The sequence below is a fragment of the Eubalaena glacialis genome, chromosome 3 (assembly GCF_028564815.1).
Source record: "Eubalaena glacialis isolate mEubGla1 chromosome 3, mEubGla1.1.hap2.+ XY, whole genome shotgun sequence".
NCBI classification, from domain to species: Eukaryota; Metazoa; Chordata; class Mammalia; order Artiodactyla; family Balaenidae; genus Eubalaena; species Eubalaena glacialis.
This window is the reverse complement of record NC_083718.1, coordinates 2,312,732-2,330,272: the sequence shown is the minus strand read 5'-3', so window position 1 is coordinate 2,330,272 and position 17,541 is coordinate 2,312,732. Positions and strand designations below refer to the sequence as shown.

General features: G+C 42.6%; 1 protein-coding gene across 1 annotated transcript in view; it reads right to left on the bottom strand.

Moving 5' to 3' along the window:
- Positions 1–17,541, bottom strand: part of KIF14 (kinesin family member 14) — a 47,185-nt gene that overhangs the window by 21,649 nt on the left and 7,995 nt on the right. The window contains exons 5-18 of the mRNA XM_061185259.1: positions 17,169–17,221; positions 15,834–15,864; positions 15,293–15,400; positions 14,044–14,160; positions 13,254–13,369; positions 11,842–12,014; positions 10,721–10,868; positions 10,379–10,442; positions 9,583–9,767; positions 6,475–6,577; positions 5,490–5,650; positions 3,005–3,152; positions 2,094–2,246; positions 690–816 (exon numbers count right to left, since the gene is read on the bottom strand). Coding sequence (XP_061041242.1) covers positions 690–816; positions 2,094–2,246; positions 3,005–3,152; positions 5,490–5,650; positions 6,475–6,577; positions 9,583–9,767; positions 10,379–10,442; positions 10,721–10,868; positions 11,842–12,014; positions 13,254–13,369; positions 14,044–14,160; positions 15,293–15,400; positions 15,834–15,864; positions 17,169–17,221 — 1,687 coding nt within the window. The remainder of the gene's footprint in view (positions 1–689; positions 817–2,093; positions 2,247–3,004; positions 3,153–5,489; positions 5,651–6,474; positions 6,578–9,582; positions 9,768–10,378; positions 10,443–10,720; positions 10,869–11,841; positions 12,015–13,253; positions 13,370–14,043; positions 14,161–15,292; positions 15,401–15,833; positions 15,865–17,168; positions 17,222–17,541) is intronic.

The following is a 17,541-nucleotide window of genomic DNA, read 5'->3' as shown; positions in this document are numbered from 1 at the left end:
GGGGATTGAGCACGGCTGGAACAAAACTGAACATGTGTGGGTAACTGTTGAAGATGGATGATAAGTATGGAAGAGTTTACTGTAGTAATCTCTCTGCTTTCATAGCTTATTTGAAACTTTCTATAATTAAAAAAAGAAAGTTTACATTAAACATCCTGTGTTTGGGGAATTCCCTGGCGGTCCAGTGGTTAGGACACTGTGCTTTCACTGCCGGGGCCTGGGTTTGATCCCTGGTCGGGAACTAAGATGGCACAAGCCGCCCGGCACGGCCAAATAAATAAATAAATATTTGGAAAAAAATGCTATGCTCTACACAGGAATGTAGAAATGTACAAAAAAATAACAACTTTCAAGTGAGAAAGAAAACGAAGTATACAATGATTAAGCACAACTCAGATTAATAATTCTTATAAAATAAGAATTAAGGATTAGAGTAAGACATTTTAAAAAGCATAATACACATTAAAATAATACTTGGAATTCTGTTTACTATTTGCTTATATAACTAAATATTCTAAAAAGTGAATATCCTAAAAATAATCAGTCATACAAATTTATCTAGATCCAGAGAAGTCAGCAACATCCAGAAAAAAAATTTTGAATATACAAAGATAATTAACATTTTACTAATTGTATGAAATAACATACGTAACTTTAGAAAATACCTGCTAAAATCGTCCTATACTCACTTGTGAAAGTTTTATCCCTATTACTCTGATTTTGCTGTAGAATTTGTACTTCCTTAGCAATCCTTTGTTTCTCGGTTTCTAAAGCTTCCAGAATTCTTGCATGGCGGATCCTGTGGTCTTCTAAAGCCTAATTGATATTCATTCACGTGGAGCCGTACACGAGAACGTGCAAAGAGAGAAATTATGAAACCAGACTGACAATGGTAATGCACTACATAATTCTCATTTCACAGTACGTGTATTATTAAGCATAAAGGCTTTTAAAAAATGCTTTATAAAGTATCTTTATAAAATGATTTTTTTCCCCACAACAAAATCATTAGGAATTTTTGATAACATAGATTAATCTTTTCCTCCCCATTGATAGGAGCATAAAAACTTTCAGGAAAAAAGAAAAAAAAAGGAAAAAACTACTCAAGAATTTGTTGACTAAATTAAAACGTTAAATTAAAAATACACCTAAAAACCTCACTTGACACAAATAAGCCTTGTACCAGCCCACTAATGATAATTGTTTTCAAGATGTAAACATGTCTGTTTTTCTCTTAAAACTCTCTGGGGTGGCTCACTAGCCCCTCCGTGCTCTAGAATCGGCTAATATATGTATTCTCACCACTTTATAGTACCGGTACTCTGGGGTTACTGCGAGTATCTTCCTCTACGCCCAACCCCACCATAAACTTAGGAAGAAAAGAAGGAAAACTGCCATTTGAGAGTAAAACTTGAAGATATAAGAAGTCGCAGCAGAGACGAAAGCAGGGGCTCTCCCTTCGGGATTCAGGGCCCCCCTCCGGGGCTGGTTAGAAGGGATTCCGGCCCCACCGCAGAGGATGTGATTCGGCAGTTCTGGATGGACCGAGATCTGCACGTCTACCAGGTGATGCTGAGGCTGCTGGTCCAGCACCTGGAGAGCCACCGTGAGCTGCCCTTGAAAGATGCCTCTGTGCTCAGAGAGATGAGGGAAGTCAGTGCCTGAGCGCCCAAGGCTGAGAGTAGTTCCCTGAGGACTCACGCGGGCACACGGCCTGCTTGCTGCTCTCTCCACCCTGGCACCGGATGTAACCGGTCCCAGAGCTGAGCCGTGCCTCCTTCTATATACCATGCCCTAGTATCACCTCACTCCTTACATCGTTCGGCATGACTGACCACAGGGTCGCTCTGGACGCAGGGAAAGAGAACACTCGACTGGAACTCGCTGGAAACAACAGCTCTGTCCCTTTGAAAAGATCTGTGTGATAATGTGTGAGCACGTCGTGAGGACAGAGGCTTTCAGGCAGGAAGACCCTTCTCACCTGCAGAGCTGGATTTGGCCATCGCCCATCAAGAGACCATAAGCTCTTTAAAAAAAAAGAAAAATCCAGCTTTTCCTCAAGATAGCTCAGACTAGCTATAAAATGAAATTACCTGTTTTGTAGCCAAAGTCTCCATTTCTAACCGCTTTTTGTTGACATATATTTCCTGTTCAAAACGCTGCTTTGCCTTTTCTAGTTCCTCAATTTTGTAATTAGCCTTTTGGTTATTTATTTCCTGTATCTTCTTTCTTTGACATTCTTCTTTCTTTAAAGGACAATAACAAAAAATAAATAGGGCAAAGATACAGAGCAATTCTTCAAAAATGATACCAAAAAGGTACAAAAGTCGCTTTTTAAAAATCAATGCACAAGGGCTTCCCTGGTGGCGCAGTGGTTGAGAGTCTGCCTGCCAACGCAGGGAACATGGGTTCGAGCCCTGGTCTGGGAAGATCCCACATGCCGCGAAGCAACTAGGCCCGTGAGCCACAATTACTGAGCCTGCGCGTCTGGAGCCTGTGCTCCGCAACAAGAGAGGCCACGATAGTGAGAGGCCCGCGCACCGCGATGAAGAGTGGCCCCTGCTTGCCGCAACTAGAGAAAGCCCTCGCACAGAAACGAATACCCAACACAGCCATAAATAAATAAATAAATAAAATTTTTTTAAAAAAAGTTCTTCTTTTAAAAAAATAATAAAAAATAAATAAGTAAATGCACAAGAAATTGACTCACAGATAGAAAAGGTGCCCCAGTGCTTCTCCACCCCATCCAGGTTGACTAACCCAACTGAAAATAACCATCACTAGCCAAACCCTTCAGAGCGCTGCCCTCCAGATGGGCTTCTGGGAAGCAGGACTGCCAGCAAACAGGAGAGCCATGGCCTGAGGGCAGGGGGACAGAGCCTCTCTGCTTCTCCTCCCCCCGTAGCAGCCTTGATCTCCCCTCTGACGCTCCCCCAGGGCCTGCTAGCAACATAAGTTTACGTGGCATGCACCGGCAGAGAAAGAAAACAGTTCTGCCCCTTACCAGTTCTGCTTCCAGGACTTTTATTTTGCTTTCGTACGCAGCTTTTTGAGAGGAAAGCTCTTGCTGAGCCATTTCTTTTACGATCTGGATTCCCTGCATCATTTCTTCCTTTGCTTTCAACTGCGCCTCCTTTATTTCTGCTTCAAGTCTACAGGTAGCAAAATATTCAGTAGTTACAGGGTACTCTGTCAAGAATTCTTCATATGCTATAATAGTTCTTAATCATATTAAGATGTTTTAAATTAAACAAAAGTTCAAATCTCAAAACTTCATTTCTGACGTTCTGTCAATAGCATTCTGAAATGTTTATTAGCTCTAGAATTGTTTACACAAAGAAAACATAAAAGGATGAAAATTTGCTTATTTCTAACTTAATTACTATTGCAGATGCTCGATATTTAAGCAAATATGTTTTTCTAATGCTTAAGTTATATAAAAATGTTTTAACTTACATAAAAATATAATATATTTATAACATAAAAATTATGTTACAGTGAACGCCGCAGCAAATATTATAGTTAACACTGTAGTAAACACGAAATATGGGCATTTTATGTTAAACTAACAATGGTTAGGGCAAAAATTATTTCATATCATTATCTTTCAATTCATGTTTAGGTCATAAATTAGGAATATATTGAAATGCCTCTAAAAGCATGATACATGAGCTGATAAAGCAGAGATTGTACCATATTTTTCCAATCATCTATAATAATTTTGTAAGCAGACAGGGTGGGGGGGTCCCGCAGAGAGAGAGAACCAGGCGGGGCTTTCTTGACAGAAGAGAAGCCATGTTTGGCCTGAGCCGTTTTGTGATCTAAGCCTGGACACAGGGCTTGCCCTTGAACAGGTCTCAGAAATCAATGGTCTCAAGGGAACAAAAGAACAACTGTTATCAGGCAAGAGAAGCAACAACAGCAAAGATAAGACACCAGTTGTGAAGACTCGCAGCTCTGAGTCAGTGGTGAAGATTAGCCTGAAGCTCAGCCACCAGGTCAACGGGAACCTCAGGGATGGAGGTGTTGACCTTCTGTGACCCCCGTGACTTCAGTCAACTGAAGCCTGGACTCTGTCGATCTTTGCCCTGATTCTACGCTGACTTCTCCGCTGCTCAGGCCCCTTCATGAACACGCATGTACCCTTAGCTTAAAACCTCCCCAGTCTTACTGTTGGGGAAGCACGGCTTTGGGAAAGTTCCCTGTGTTTTCCTTACTTGCTGCAAGTAATAAGTCCTTCCTTCTCCTGATCTTTGGCCTGGCTGTGTCTTTTGGCTCGACACCCACCAAGAGGTGAACCCAGTTTTCAGGTTAACACTTAGACATTTTGAGAAGTCAAAATATTAAATTACCTTTCACCGTATGGGGGGAAAAGGATTGGTGATTACAGAAAACTAAAAGCTTCTTTCTTCTCAACATAACTCGACGCTTTAACAATTGCACTGCATAAAATGTCCGTACCCCATTTTACTGAATTAGAATCAGAATGTCAAAAGAAAGAGGACCTAATGGCTACCGGGGCCTGGCGGGGGGGAGCCGTTGCTTAGTGGGTACAGAGGCCCAGCTGGGGGATGAGAAAGTTCTGGGGACAGAACATGGTTGAGGCTGCACAGCACTGCGAATGTACTTGACGCCACTGAACTGCACACTTAAAAATGGCTAAAAAGGTGAATTTTATGCTATGCATGTTGTACCACAACTTTAAAAAAAAAAAAAAAAAAAGAGGGCAAAGCAAGCTCAGATTTTTGAAAAGGTCACAAAGCAGGGTTCGTGTGGCCCACCCCGGTCATCCTTCCCACCCCCCACCTCCATCCTCTGTGCGGATATTTCTCTCCCCGCGACCCCGAGATGCCCGTCTCACCCCCCAGCCTCCACTGCACTGCAGCCCGGGACCTGGCTCCACCGCCCTCCACCCTCCGGACCTGGGCCACAGTCACCATTCTGCAAATGTGATCCCCATCATGTCTGTCTCATGTCTCCTTAAAATTCTCTAACGACCCCATAACCTTTAAGATAAAGTCCAAATGCTTTAGCATTTTATTTCTGTGTTACTTGCCATTTATTTTACAGGGATCCTGCTTAAATCAGAACTCCTACAATATTGCCTCAGCTAAAACTGGGGCAAAAGAAGAAAAGTAAATAAGGGTCCACTCCCCAGGCTTCCCCTGGCCGACTCCCTCCCAGGGGACATCTTCTCACGAGACCTTCGCTGACCCCTGGTCGGGGCAGGAGTCACCCCAGGAGCTCCACACGGTGCAGGGCTCTGTCAGGGCACTCTGTCTGTCTGTCCGTCAGCCCCATGAGAAGACGAATTCCTCCAGCGTAGGAGCTAAGTTTGTTTGTTGAGTGAATGCACACAGAAGAGGAAGGATCATGTCACTAGAAATCAGCACCCAAAGAGTTAACGAGTAGAGTCAGGACAACCTGATTAAGGCTCTCCATAGCCCTCTCCCGTATACTTACTGTTTCATACCAACAAAAATACTTACTGCAATCTCTGTGCCGTGAGCAAGTCATTTTTTGCAAATTCAAAGTCTCTTGGACCCTCACTCACAAGAGTATCTCTACTGGGCGGTCTTTCCCCTTTCTGGACTTCTACTGGATGATTAAATCTAAAATAATGATCGCCGCCAAGAATCACCCGATCACCCTAAAGCACACAAAAAATTTACTCCTTGAGATGAGTCTGAACCAAAAAATTCCATGGGACAAATCCTTATGTTCAACAATTCAATACAGTCTAGTATCGCTAATGATAAACGTAAAAATCACAGCAGCTAACGTTTATGAAATGCTTCCTACAGGCCAAGAACTGCATCCGACACTCTACACATACACCATCTCACTGACGTCTCACAACTACGCATGTTATTATCCCAGTTTTAGGAATGAGGAAACCAATAGAGCACAGAGCTTAACAGTAACAGTGATAAGTGCACACCGAGCTCACTGTCTGCAGACACTGTAGCAAGAGCTACGCATGAGTTCTTTCACCCACTCCTCCCTTACCCCTCCTGAAAGACAGGATATATACCAAGTGACCATACGTCCTGCTTTGCCTGCAACAGAACAGTTCATGCCTGTTCTCCTAATATAATTATTAAAGTGCTCTCAAGAGTGTCCTGACATGGGTGACATGCAATCACCCCAAGCTTAATAACTTTTCAAAGGTCATACGGCAAGTGGCAGGGCCAGGGCTTCGACCCCGTCTGGTCTGATTCCAAAGCCCAGCTCTTCCCGGGACACATAATGCTGCCGCTGGTGGACAGCTCCTTGGGGGCTGGTCCACCCACCATAACAGAACTGCAGTCTCTGCGCAAAGGCAGGCGATTCGTGAAATAAGAGAACGTTAGAACCAGAAAGTCCTTCATCCCGTTCACTACTGATCTTACAGAGGAGAGAACCGGGCTCAAAAAACTAAATCACTTGCCCAAAGTCAAACAATTTCTCACATCTTAGCAGCAGCCAACTTACATGATGTAATACCGTGGGTTCCAAAATAAGTCTTCCATTTACATATGTCTTTGCTTCCCCAGCTGGGATGATACTCACTGTGCCATCAAAATTGTTGACAGTGCTGTGAAGACAGGATGCACACCGTTACAATTACAGGACAGACTAACAAGTAAGAAAAAGGCAATACAGATAATCCTCCTTGGGTTATTCCCTTTGTGTTAAGGTTCATATCAATTTGTGACCATAATAACTTAGAACTCTCTTATTTTCCTTCAATTAGATTTTGAAGGTTTGGTGAAAAAGCCTGGCTTCTCTAGCAGTTCTATCCTCCAGTGGTGGGAAAAATTTTCATCGCATGTATTTTGATTAAAACTACTTAAAAAAAATACCAACCCCTCTTCCCCAGAAATGGAAAAAAAAAGTACACAAACATTAAAGGAAAATACACTAAAATACTGACAGTGGTTTATTTATGAATGGAAGAGTTTTAAGTATTTTTATGTTTTACTCTTCTAACTTTCTGGTTTTATTTACGAGTTTTAATAATGGGACAAACAACATTTTCCTCCCATGAAAAGAGGGGTAAAATACAGAGGAAGGAAAAGCACGGAGATAAAAGCACACTCCTTGGACATCTAACTAACTGAACTCTGGCGATAAGATCACACTGTTGAAAATCAGCTATAAATGCTACATATCCTTTTGAGTCTTTTTATTCAGAAAATAGGAAAGAAACGCCAAAATCCAGTTATCTTTGGATTAACTGGACAGAAAGAAAGAGAACACTGTAGCAAAAGCTGAGCCCCAAACAAAACCTCTAGCTCCAGACAAGGCTCTGAGAGCTACAGGTAAAGAACGGTAGTTGGACTTGAGCACCTAGAGAAGAGGACTCAGGAAGTACGGCTCACCCTCCCGCCAGCCTAGTGTCCCAACCCCGCAAAGGTTTAAACAAGGCCTGCTTGTTCGGACGCCTCCTCTCTCCCAGCTCTATCCGCTCTGCCGTCAAAAGCCCTTGGCCTTAGCATTCTGCCCCCTCCCACCCCCCATCTGGCTTCAACCACCAACCCCCTGATCCACCGCTATTTCCCATAAGAACCCCACCTGGATTTGCCTTAACATCAGCTTCTCTCCTTTACCTGAATCGTTCCATCAACATAAGACACCCTCTCCCTTATCTCCATCACTCGTCAAGGCCAGAGCCCTCTAAGCAGCTTCTCTTTAGGGCTCAAAGCTAGAGGTGAACTTTCCTTCTCTTTCTTTACTTTTAAGCACTAAGTAGCTAAGACCCACCTAATGTTAATATACACTGATGGGTACTGGGGCTCCTTTGTCCACTGAGCCCCGTGTGCCAGGTATGCCAGCAGTGAAGACAGACACGAAACCTGCTCTCATGAAGTTCACGGTCCAGAGAGTGAGACAAACACCTATCCGTGTACTAAAAGGGGAAACACCAAGTGCTAGGCGAGTGGGGGACTTCCTGGTCCCGCTGGACTCTCAACTCTCTGGGGGCATGTTCTGTATCTTTGCTACAAGTGTAAGTAATTCTGGATTTATCTCTTATAGAAAATGGCTAACTAACAGAAGAGCAAGCGGACCTGAGGATCAAGGAGCCGCGCCACGCCGGGTACAAAGACGTCGCGGAGCTCAAGTTCCCGGGCTGTGCAATAGGAGTGAGAAAGCACACTCTGTATTGTTGGAAGTTTTTTGTATGGACACTGCAGATCACAAAAAAAGTCATATGTTGTTTAACATATGGTACTGGTAGAATCGGTTATTCACGTGGAAAATAAATGAATTTAGATCCCTACTTCACACCAAACAAAAAATTCCATACGACTTACGGACTTAAATGTGAAGGCAAAATTTCAAAACATTTAGGCGATAATTTAGGTGACTGTCTCTATGACCTCAGTGTAGAAATGATTTCTTAAACAAGACACAAAAATTGACAACCATAAAGGAAAAGACTGACGTATGTACTATACTAACTCAGAACTTTGATCCATCAAAAGGCACCATAAGAGAGTGAAACGATGAGGCACACACTGGAAAAAAGATATTTACAACACATGAAACTCACAAAAGCTTGGCCACCAAAATATATTAAAAAACTCCTACAAATTATGAAAAAAACCCAATACAATAGAAAAATGGACAAAAGACATGAACAGGCAAGTTACAGAAGAGCAAACAAAAATGGCCAAAGAATAGATGAATAGGATTAGTCAAGGAAATGCAAAACGAATCCCCCGCGAGATGCCATTTCACATCCCCCTGACGGTACCAAGGCTTGGCAAGCATGTGGAGCAACACGTGCCTCAGTGCCAATGGCAGCAGAATTGACAATCGTTCCGGAAAACAATCTGAGATTACCTCGTAAAGGTGCATATGCACAGATTCTACAGCCTGGTATCTCTGCTCCTAGACACACAACTGAAGAGTGATTCCCAAACTTTAAAATCATCATTATAGGGTAATAGAAAGATCATCAGACCCACACAGCACAGCGGGGCAAACAGAAAGGCCTGGCCGCCCAGGTTCCTAGCGGCTGCCCCGAGGGCCCTAACTCAGTTTTTGAAACTTGCTCCAGAGAAGCTCTGCCCGTTTGTACCAGGAGACGCATCCAAGAGCGCTCACAGCAGTACTGTGGGAGCAAAACGTGAGAAACCACCCAAACGTCTACCAACCAAGTAGACAGGTAAACTCATACAACAGGATACTTTACAGCGGAAAAATGAGAGAGCATCAACATGGATAAATCATGAAAACACACTGTGGAGCTACAAAAGTTTACATATACTATCACCCTAACAACACATACAGTATCATTCAATTCATATGAACAAATTTTAAAATTTGTCGATCCAATCAAAAATCCTGCCATAGATGACGGATAGAAGTTTAGATCTATTGGCTGAGGGATAACTTCTGATAGAGCGATACTACATCATATCTCACATTGAGAGTAACTGACCTGCCATCCTTACAAAACACCCAGATTGTCTGTTTTTCCTGGCTAAAAGATGCATTCGAAGACTTATACCAAAGAATCAGTGTGAGTGAATACCTCATGTGAAGGAAACCACAAGTCATCAAGACCCGGAAAACTACTGGGGAGGGACATACCAGTGCTCGTCGGCGATCAGCACCCCCGACAACTGAATGTCATGGCTCGAGTTTGGTTTATACTTTCCTACTGTAGTTGTTCCCTCTTTTATCATATATAACAGTATCTCCGACAGCTGAGGGTCTTCATTGAGATTGACCAGGTTTGGCAAGTGGTTGTCCATTTGAAATGTAATTCCTGCTTTCTAGTAGAAGTCAGAAAAAAAATTAACTTTAATCACAAGCATGAAACTGTTAGATCCACCTAAAACATTAAACATTAAAGTCACAGTATGTGGGACTCAGTTAATTAATGGTCTCTTAGACCCTCTCGTCGCGACTTCCCCGTAAATGTGACCACCATACTTCTTAGACTCCCAGGGAGACGCTGACCCTCTGTCCTGACACCATCCTCAGTCCTGACACCATCCTCAGCCCACTCATGGCTCAACCCAGCATCACCAGATGTGCCTGATCTCAAGCACCGACGTCTACAGCAGGTCAGGCCCTGCCGCGGCGTCTCCACTGCCGTCACCTTGGTTCAGACCCGTAGCACCTCCCGCCTGAACCAGAGGCAGCCTTCTGACTACCCTGCCAACAGTTCCTCTTGCTTTCAGTCCTGCTCACACCCTACACCAAAGTAATTCTGAACTAATTCTCAAAATGTCAATTCCCTGGTCAGACACTTTCAATGATTTCCCACTTCCTACAGGATAAAACAAATTCCTTGGCCTGGAATTTGAGAAATTACATCTGTATATTTACTGTCATATTTCTTTGCAAATTTTCAAATCAGTTTAGAGAGTTGAAACGATACCTGTAACTCCTTTGTTACTTGAAGTTTTCTTTTTTCAGCTTGTTCAAGTTTTTCTTTCCACATCCTTAGCAAAGACAAACAAGAGTTTAAAAGAGTTAAAAATATCCAGATTTATAAGACTGAGAATCAAGAGACAATCCATCGAGATTAGGAAACCACTTAGGAATATTTAAAATATAATGGTCTGGGGGTAAGCTGTTCTATACACAGGGAAGGCAGGGATAAAGGCAGACTCCGGTACCTCCTCAGCCTCCCGTCCCTGCCCCCCCTCCCCCTCCCTTCTCCCACCCCTCGCCCCAAGCCAGTCCACCCACAGCATCTAAGGCAGTGACCAGAGCCCACCTTTGCATTTCTGCCATGTCTCTCTCCTGCTGATACAGCTTCATTCTCAAGGATGTTATTTCTTGCCGACAGAGCCTGTATCGTTCAGGGTCAACGTTCTGACTGTTTCTTTGAGCAGCTTTTAACTTTTCAATTTCTGCTTTCAAGTCTAAATATTTGTAGAAAGATGCATGATTAATAACATTTGACATATAGTAATTCCCACACTAGACATAACCCTCCAATCTTCTATTTTATTTGAAGTTTTAAATACTAAGTAAAACAGAATACTTGCAGAAATTTTACTTTAATTACCTATAAATCTCTACCTAATCTTTACCTGAAAAACTGCTCCCCTATTAATGAATTTCCCTCCCTCATATGCAGTATGGCCACGTAATGTATCGTCCAAAGCGGGACACCTTTGAGAAGGACCAGGGGCACCATTCATCACACTGGGATGACAGCCATGAACCAGGACTGCCCCAGGCAAACCATACTCATAAAGACATGTTAGATAAAGATGACAGATTTCCCAAGCTGGAATTCAGAATACTTATTTTTAATGAAAATGGTCTCATTTGTAAACGAGAGGGGATCCAAACAGGGAACGATGGAGCACGAGACGGCAAATCCATCCTCCTCTGGCCCACACCTCTGAGGGATCTATTCGCCTTCTGCAAGACCCCTGAGCAGGTGAGCAAGAGAAGGAGGACTCGGCGTTGACAAAGGGAGGCCCGTGCTAGAAACCCAGGATCAAACAGCCTTTGGGTCAATGAACTACACGGAAGCAGAGGTGAGAGACAGACAACGGCGGAAAGGCCACAAGAGGAAAAGTTAAGGACATTATTGTCCCTGTGTCGCACAGGCGCACAACTCAGTCCACAGAGGGTTTCCTACGCTGGCTCTTTCCCCTTCACCCACCCCATTTCCCAGCTTTTTCTGATTGTTCCCCATTATTCTCTTTCCCGCCATCCTTCCATCCGCCTTCCTCATCAGTGTGGAATGATGACTAGGAGCTATTACACAGATATGAGAGAAAAAGCTTTAACTTCCTTAAACAGCATATTTTCATCGCTGAAATGAATATTTGAGACTAAACTCTTGCAAGATTATCTTTAAATCTGTAGGGAACTGTTGACCTCTGATCAACTTGGCGCTCACGTCCTCGTTGACCCTGGCGGCGTTGACTATCATCCGGGCCTGGGTGGCGTATCTCAGCGTGCTCAGGGTCTCCTCCACGCTGCTGGCCGCCGGGCTGACCGTGGCGATCATCGATGTTTTGGAATTTCCGCTCAGACTTTCCTTCAGCAGCCTTCAAGGAAAACAGTCACAATTCGACTTTGCTTCTACAGCGACCTCATGACAACTACCTGGAGAGCACGACGCAGACTAACGGGATACGTGACGCAGTATTATGCTCCTCACCCAAACACCAGCTAGAATTTTTTGGTATTTGTAGCTACTTTTAGATCTCTGAGCACTTTATTTCATCTCACAGTTTTTATTTATTTATTTTGGCCGCGCAGCTTGTGGAATTTTAGTTCTCCGACCAGGGATTGAACCCAGGCCCTCGGCAGTGAGAGCGCCGAGTCCTAACCACTGGACTGCCAGGGAAAGTCCCTCGTCTCACACTTTTTATATTGTTTTGTGAAGCGATAGTCTGTGCAAAGATTTTAAAATATGGTTAACTCTCCAATATTTAGTAAAATCCCTCTCCCCATACTAGACTGTGAGCTACTTCAGGGGCGGGACCGTGTGTTTGGTCACCCTTGTATTTCCAGGGTCACCAGAGCCCTTCAAAGCAGCTGCTCAAAAGTGCAGAAAATGATGGATGAACATATAAACACAAATTTTGTTTTCTATTATATGCAAAAGCCTTACTTTAGAAGGAAAAAGATCGTGAGACTAAAAACTCTGTATTTATGAATGCAGAGTAAATTATTCCCAACTTTCAAAAGTTATTCTTAATTTTCAAAAGGCATTAAAAAAGTCAGATTGTTCCCTTACAGGTTTTGAGGTGGCAATTATAATATAATAAGTCAAATATAACGATACACTGCTGTCAATAGTGATGCAGTCCGTATCAGAATTGGGTATTAAATCAATACAGATGTAATCTGAATGTAATATATCTGAAGTTAAATACATGTTCATTAATGAAAATACTTTTTGAACACTTACATGCCAGCCAGTGTGTACTAAACTTCACTTCACACACATAGTAATGTGTTTGGTGATACCATATATGCTCAAACATCGGGCACTAATAATAGTTCATTCATCATTTAACCCTCATTACAACCCTAAAAGGTATTGATATTATCCCCATTTTACAGATGAGGAAACAGGCTTGAGGACTATTAAGTGATGCGCCCAAAGTCACACAGTTTGTAGGAAGCACAGCTGAGCTCAAGTCCAGGTAGCCTGGCTCTGGAATCCGTACCGCTCACCACTGCTCTGTCCCAGAGTCACATGAAGTCAGTCTATGCCCTTTTCCCCCACAGTACTCACTCTATTTTGTACAATTCCTTATACTCCAAAAGCTACTTGCCATGTGAGGACAGACTCGCGGTAAGGAATGAATGTTCTCCTCCCGCTGGCCTGCTCGGAGAGCGCGGATATGACCTTTCCCAGGGTCAGCAGGGACTTGTTAATACTCACGCCTTCCTGGGGACAAGATCAAACATTTTAATTGAAAGGAACTGCTCAGCAATAAATGTATTTCACAAAATATATTTCTTCCTTCATATAATTACTGAGGAAATACTTTCTTCCATAAACTACCAACTTTCTTCAGACTCAAAATTTACTAATTGACTCTGAGAAGCAATCATAACCAAGAACTACGGGTTCCTCTTTAAGTCTCAGCAACACAGTCTATAAAGTGCAGGGACAGAGAGGTTATTCTTGGTTAACACTACATGCTTAGGGACTTCCCCGGTGGCACAGTGGTTAGGAATACCGCCTGCCGGTGCAGGGGACACAGGTTCAAGCCCTGGTCCAGGAAGATCCCACATGCTGCGGAACAACTGAGCCCATGTGCCACAACTACTGAGCCTGCACTCTAGAGCCCGCGAGCCCCAACTACGGAGCCTGCGCTCCAGAGCCCGTGCTCCGCAACAAGAGAAGCCACCGCAGGGAGAAGCCCGCGCACCGCAACGAAGAGTGGCCCCCACTCGCCGCAACTAGAGAAAGCCCACGCACAGCAACAAAGACCCAACGCAGCCAAAAATAAATAAATAAATTTATAAAAAAAAAAAAAAAAAGATTACGTGCTTAGCCAGTAATCTCCTAAAAACAGTGCCCAGGACTGAGCTCCCAGCGTGAGGGCTCACCCTTACCTTCAGCCGCTCCCCGCTCGTCTGGGTCTCGGAACAGCGCTCACTGCCCGCCAGGTCCACCAGGTTTATGCGGCTCCGAATTCTGTGATCCAGCTCTTCCCCTTCCACAAATTCTGTCTGGGACGAAAGGACATTAAAATAACACTTCATAAGTTCTTTTACGACTTGCCATCAATGTAAGTGTGCAAAATGGAAAGTTAAGATTACAAACCACTCACTTATTTTTGAAGCTATCCCTTCTTGAATCTGTGACAATTTATAAGAACATACTGAGCAGTGCTCAGACTACGCAAAATAAAAGGAATGACTTTAGAGGGCTAAACCCATAACTACGCCATTATATTAAGGAAACGGCCACAGATAGAAAAAAGGCTTAATGTACAAAGGTGCTGTTCATCCCAGCCCTGAAGTAGCAAAGCATTTAAAAGCAACATAAATGTCCAACAGCAGAGAAGAATTTGAGGAATTTTAACAGTCAAAGGAAAATTATGTAGCTGTGACTAATAATATTTTGCAAGTAATTTTAATAGTATAAAATTGTTGCAGATTTTGTAAATTCGTTTGCATGTGATTGTAAAACAAATGAAAGGTTACACACCAAACTCTTTAGAGGGGTTTCGTTTGAGCACTGGAACCCTGCGGCTGAATTATTTAAAGTCTTCTACTTTCTGATGTGCTTTTTCAAACACTGTACCATTATCATGTATTACTGATGATATATTATCACGTATTGATATGACAATATCAATATCATGATAAGTTAACAATCACGTTATTGATTTTTAAAACAGTGAGAAAAACATACTCCCGTATATGCCAGAAGTCACTCAGCGTTACTGTGTATATGTCCTAAAATCCAATTATGTTATATATTTATATGATTGGACTTTTACCTTTGATTTAAAGAGGTAAGAGAGTGGCATGGACATATATACACTACCAAACGTAAAATAGATAGCTAGTGGGAAGCAGCCGCATAGCACCGGGAGGTCAGCTCGGTGCTTTGTGACCACCTAGAGGGGTGGGATACGGAGGGTGGGAGGGAGACGCAAGAGGGAGGAGATATGGGGATATATGTATACGTATAGCTGGTTCACTTTGTTATACAGCAGAAACTAACACACCACTGTGAAGCAATTATACTCCAATAAAGATGCTAAAAATAAAAAAATAAAGAAGAAAATAAGGAAAACATGAAACTTGAATATAGTGACTATCTAACCTAAGAAATTAATCAACAACACAGTACCTTGGTCTGGGTCATCACCAGGGTGAACACTGAGTGAGAGCGGGAGCTTTTATCGTTCATGCCAGTGGCTGCAGTTGCTTTCCTCTTATTTCCCAGTTCCAGCCAAATCTAGTGAGAAAGGAGAGAAGGAGGTCAGGTCTGCAGACAGGGACTCACCGGAGCAAAGTAAAGAACAACAAAGTAAAGTAAGCACATATATACACACATTTATAATCAGTTTATAAAATAAAAATATTAATACATGCTTATTTAAGAATTTGCATTCCCATTGTCTATTTCTTTTTCTGTCACAGAAATTTGAATGAGGAAATAATACCTTTAAAAGGCTATTTCTATAACTCTAAACTGACATGATGATCGATTTAAATTTTTAGTTTATAAGAGTAATTCTTTTGCTTAAAGTTTACACAAACAAAATCAGTTCCTTATAAATTAACCTTTTATTTATGCAAACAGCCAGTAAGGGGAAATATTCTTATGAATATTTATGACTCTGATCTTTCTACCTAGTGGAGAGAAGCTCAATTACAATGGACCTTACCTGGATATCAGAGTAAGAGCTGACAACATTCCTATTTCACAAAAGCAAAGGACAAAATCAGTTTTACTCATGATCACACTCCTGTGCTTATAAAACATCAGCCACCTTTCAACCACGTAATTACTCCATGAGTACCACAGTGGAATAATCCATAGATATTATTATACTGATTCTTACAGAATCTTGCATTTTCTCCATTCTAAAAGGTAGATAATAAAATAGTTTTCATTTTAACAAATTTTAAGAAGTATGATTTTTCTTAATATAATGAAGCACCTTAGCATCTTAACATTGTACTATCCAAGTCTAAATCGTGAGACCAAAAGATAAACTTTAACCCGTATGTATAGGCAAAGGCATAGGTATAGGTACCTGTACATATGCGTGTGGTTAGGCGTAGGTAGAGGTACAGGTGTATGTATAGGTACACATATACATGGGTGTGCTAGTGCGGGTGTGTATGGGTCTCAGCACAACCCCAGATTTACTAAGTGAAGCTGAATTTTTTCTAGCCACTTTTCTTTTCCTTTAAGAAAGCATGTGGGCTTCCCTGGTGGCGCAGTGGTTAAGAATCCGCCTGCCAATGCAGGGGACACGGGTTCGAGCCCTGGTCCGGGAAGATCCCACATGCCGCGGAGCCACTAAGCCCGTGCGCCACAACTACTGAGTCTACGTGCCGCAACTTCTGAAGCCCACGTGCAGCAACTACTGAAGCCTGCTGCTCCTAGAGTCCGTGCTCCGCAACAAGAGAGGCCACCGCAATGAGAAGCCCGGGCACCGCAACGAAGAGTAGCCCCCGCTCGCCGCAATTAGAGAAAGCCCGCGCGCAGCAACAGACCCAATGCAGCCAAAAATAAATAAGTAAAATAAACAAATTTTTTTAAAAAAGTATATATATATATATGTATATATATATATACACACACATATATATACATATATATAAAGAAAGCATTTGGAGTTGAAAGCCAAATAAATGACTCTCAGCATATTTCTAACTCTAAACGTTGAGCTCAGCACCTTCTCGCCTTCTCAGCTTAAAGTAACAGATAAAAAAAGCGGCTCGAGAGGGAAGGCTTAACTTAATGGGTTAGCGGGGGAAAGGGAGGAAGGTCAAATATTTCATACACAGTATAATTAATGCTCTACGCAAGGCACTTCACAGGTGCCATGAGAGATACAAACATAACAACAAGCAGCTAACACTCTATTTGGAAAGAGGAGGAACATTTAACAGGATAATATTAAGGGGAGAAGACTAAGTGACGCAGCGCTTCACGGCTGGGGAGGCCGCCGAGAGCTCGGCGGTCATGGGCCCTGGCTGCACACACTCACGTGGACAGGCCCTCGACGTAGGGGCCGGAGGCCGGGTGCTCCCGCACTCTCAGCTGTGGGCAAACATGAGCCACATTAACAGCAAGGCAAATACTTCATATGAAAGAGAATTTCAAATGACCTTTTTTTCTATATTTTGAGTCTACGGTAAAGAGATTTGTCTCTACCCGCAAATAAATATAAAGGTCCTCACAGAAACACATCTGTAAGGCACTAGGAAACTGCCTCAAGACCACAAACTGTTCACATCTGCACAGTATTTGACAATATACCATAACATCAAATATCTTACTAGTTTTTTATTCCTAAGTCCTGCCATAGCTATTGTTTATATGCTTTTAAATAGCTTTCTAAAATACATGCAATAAATTTC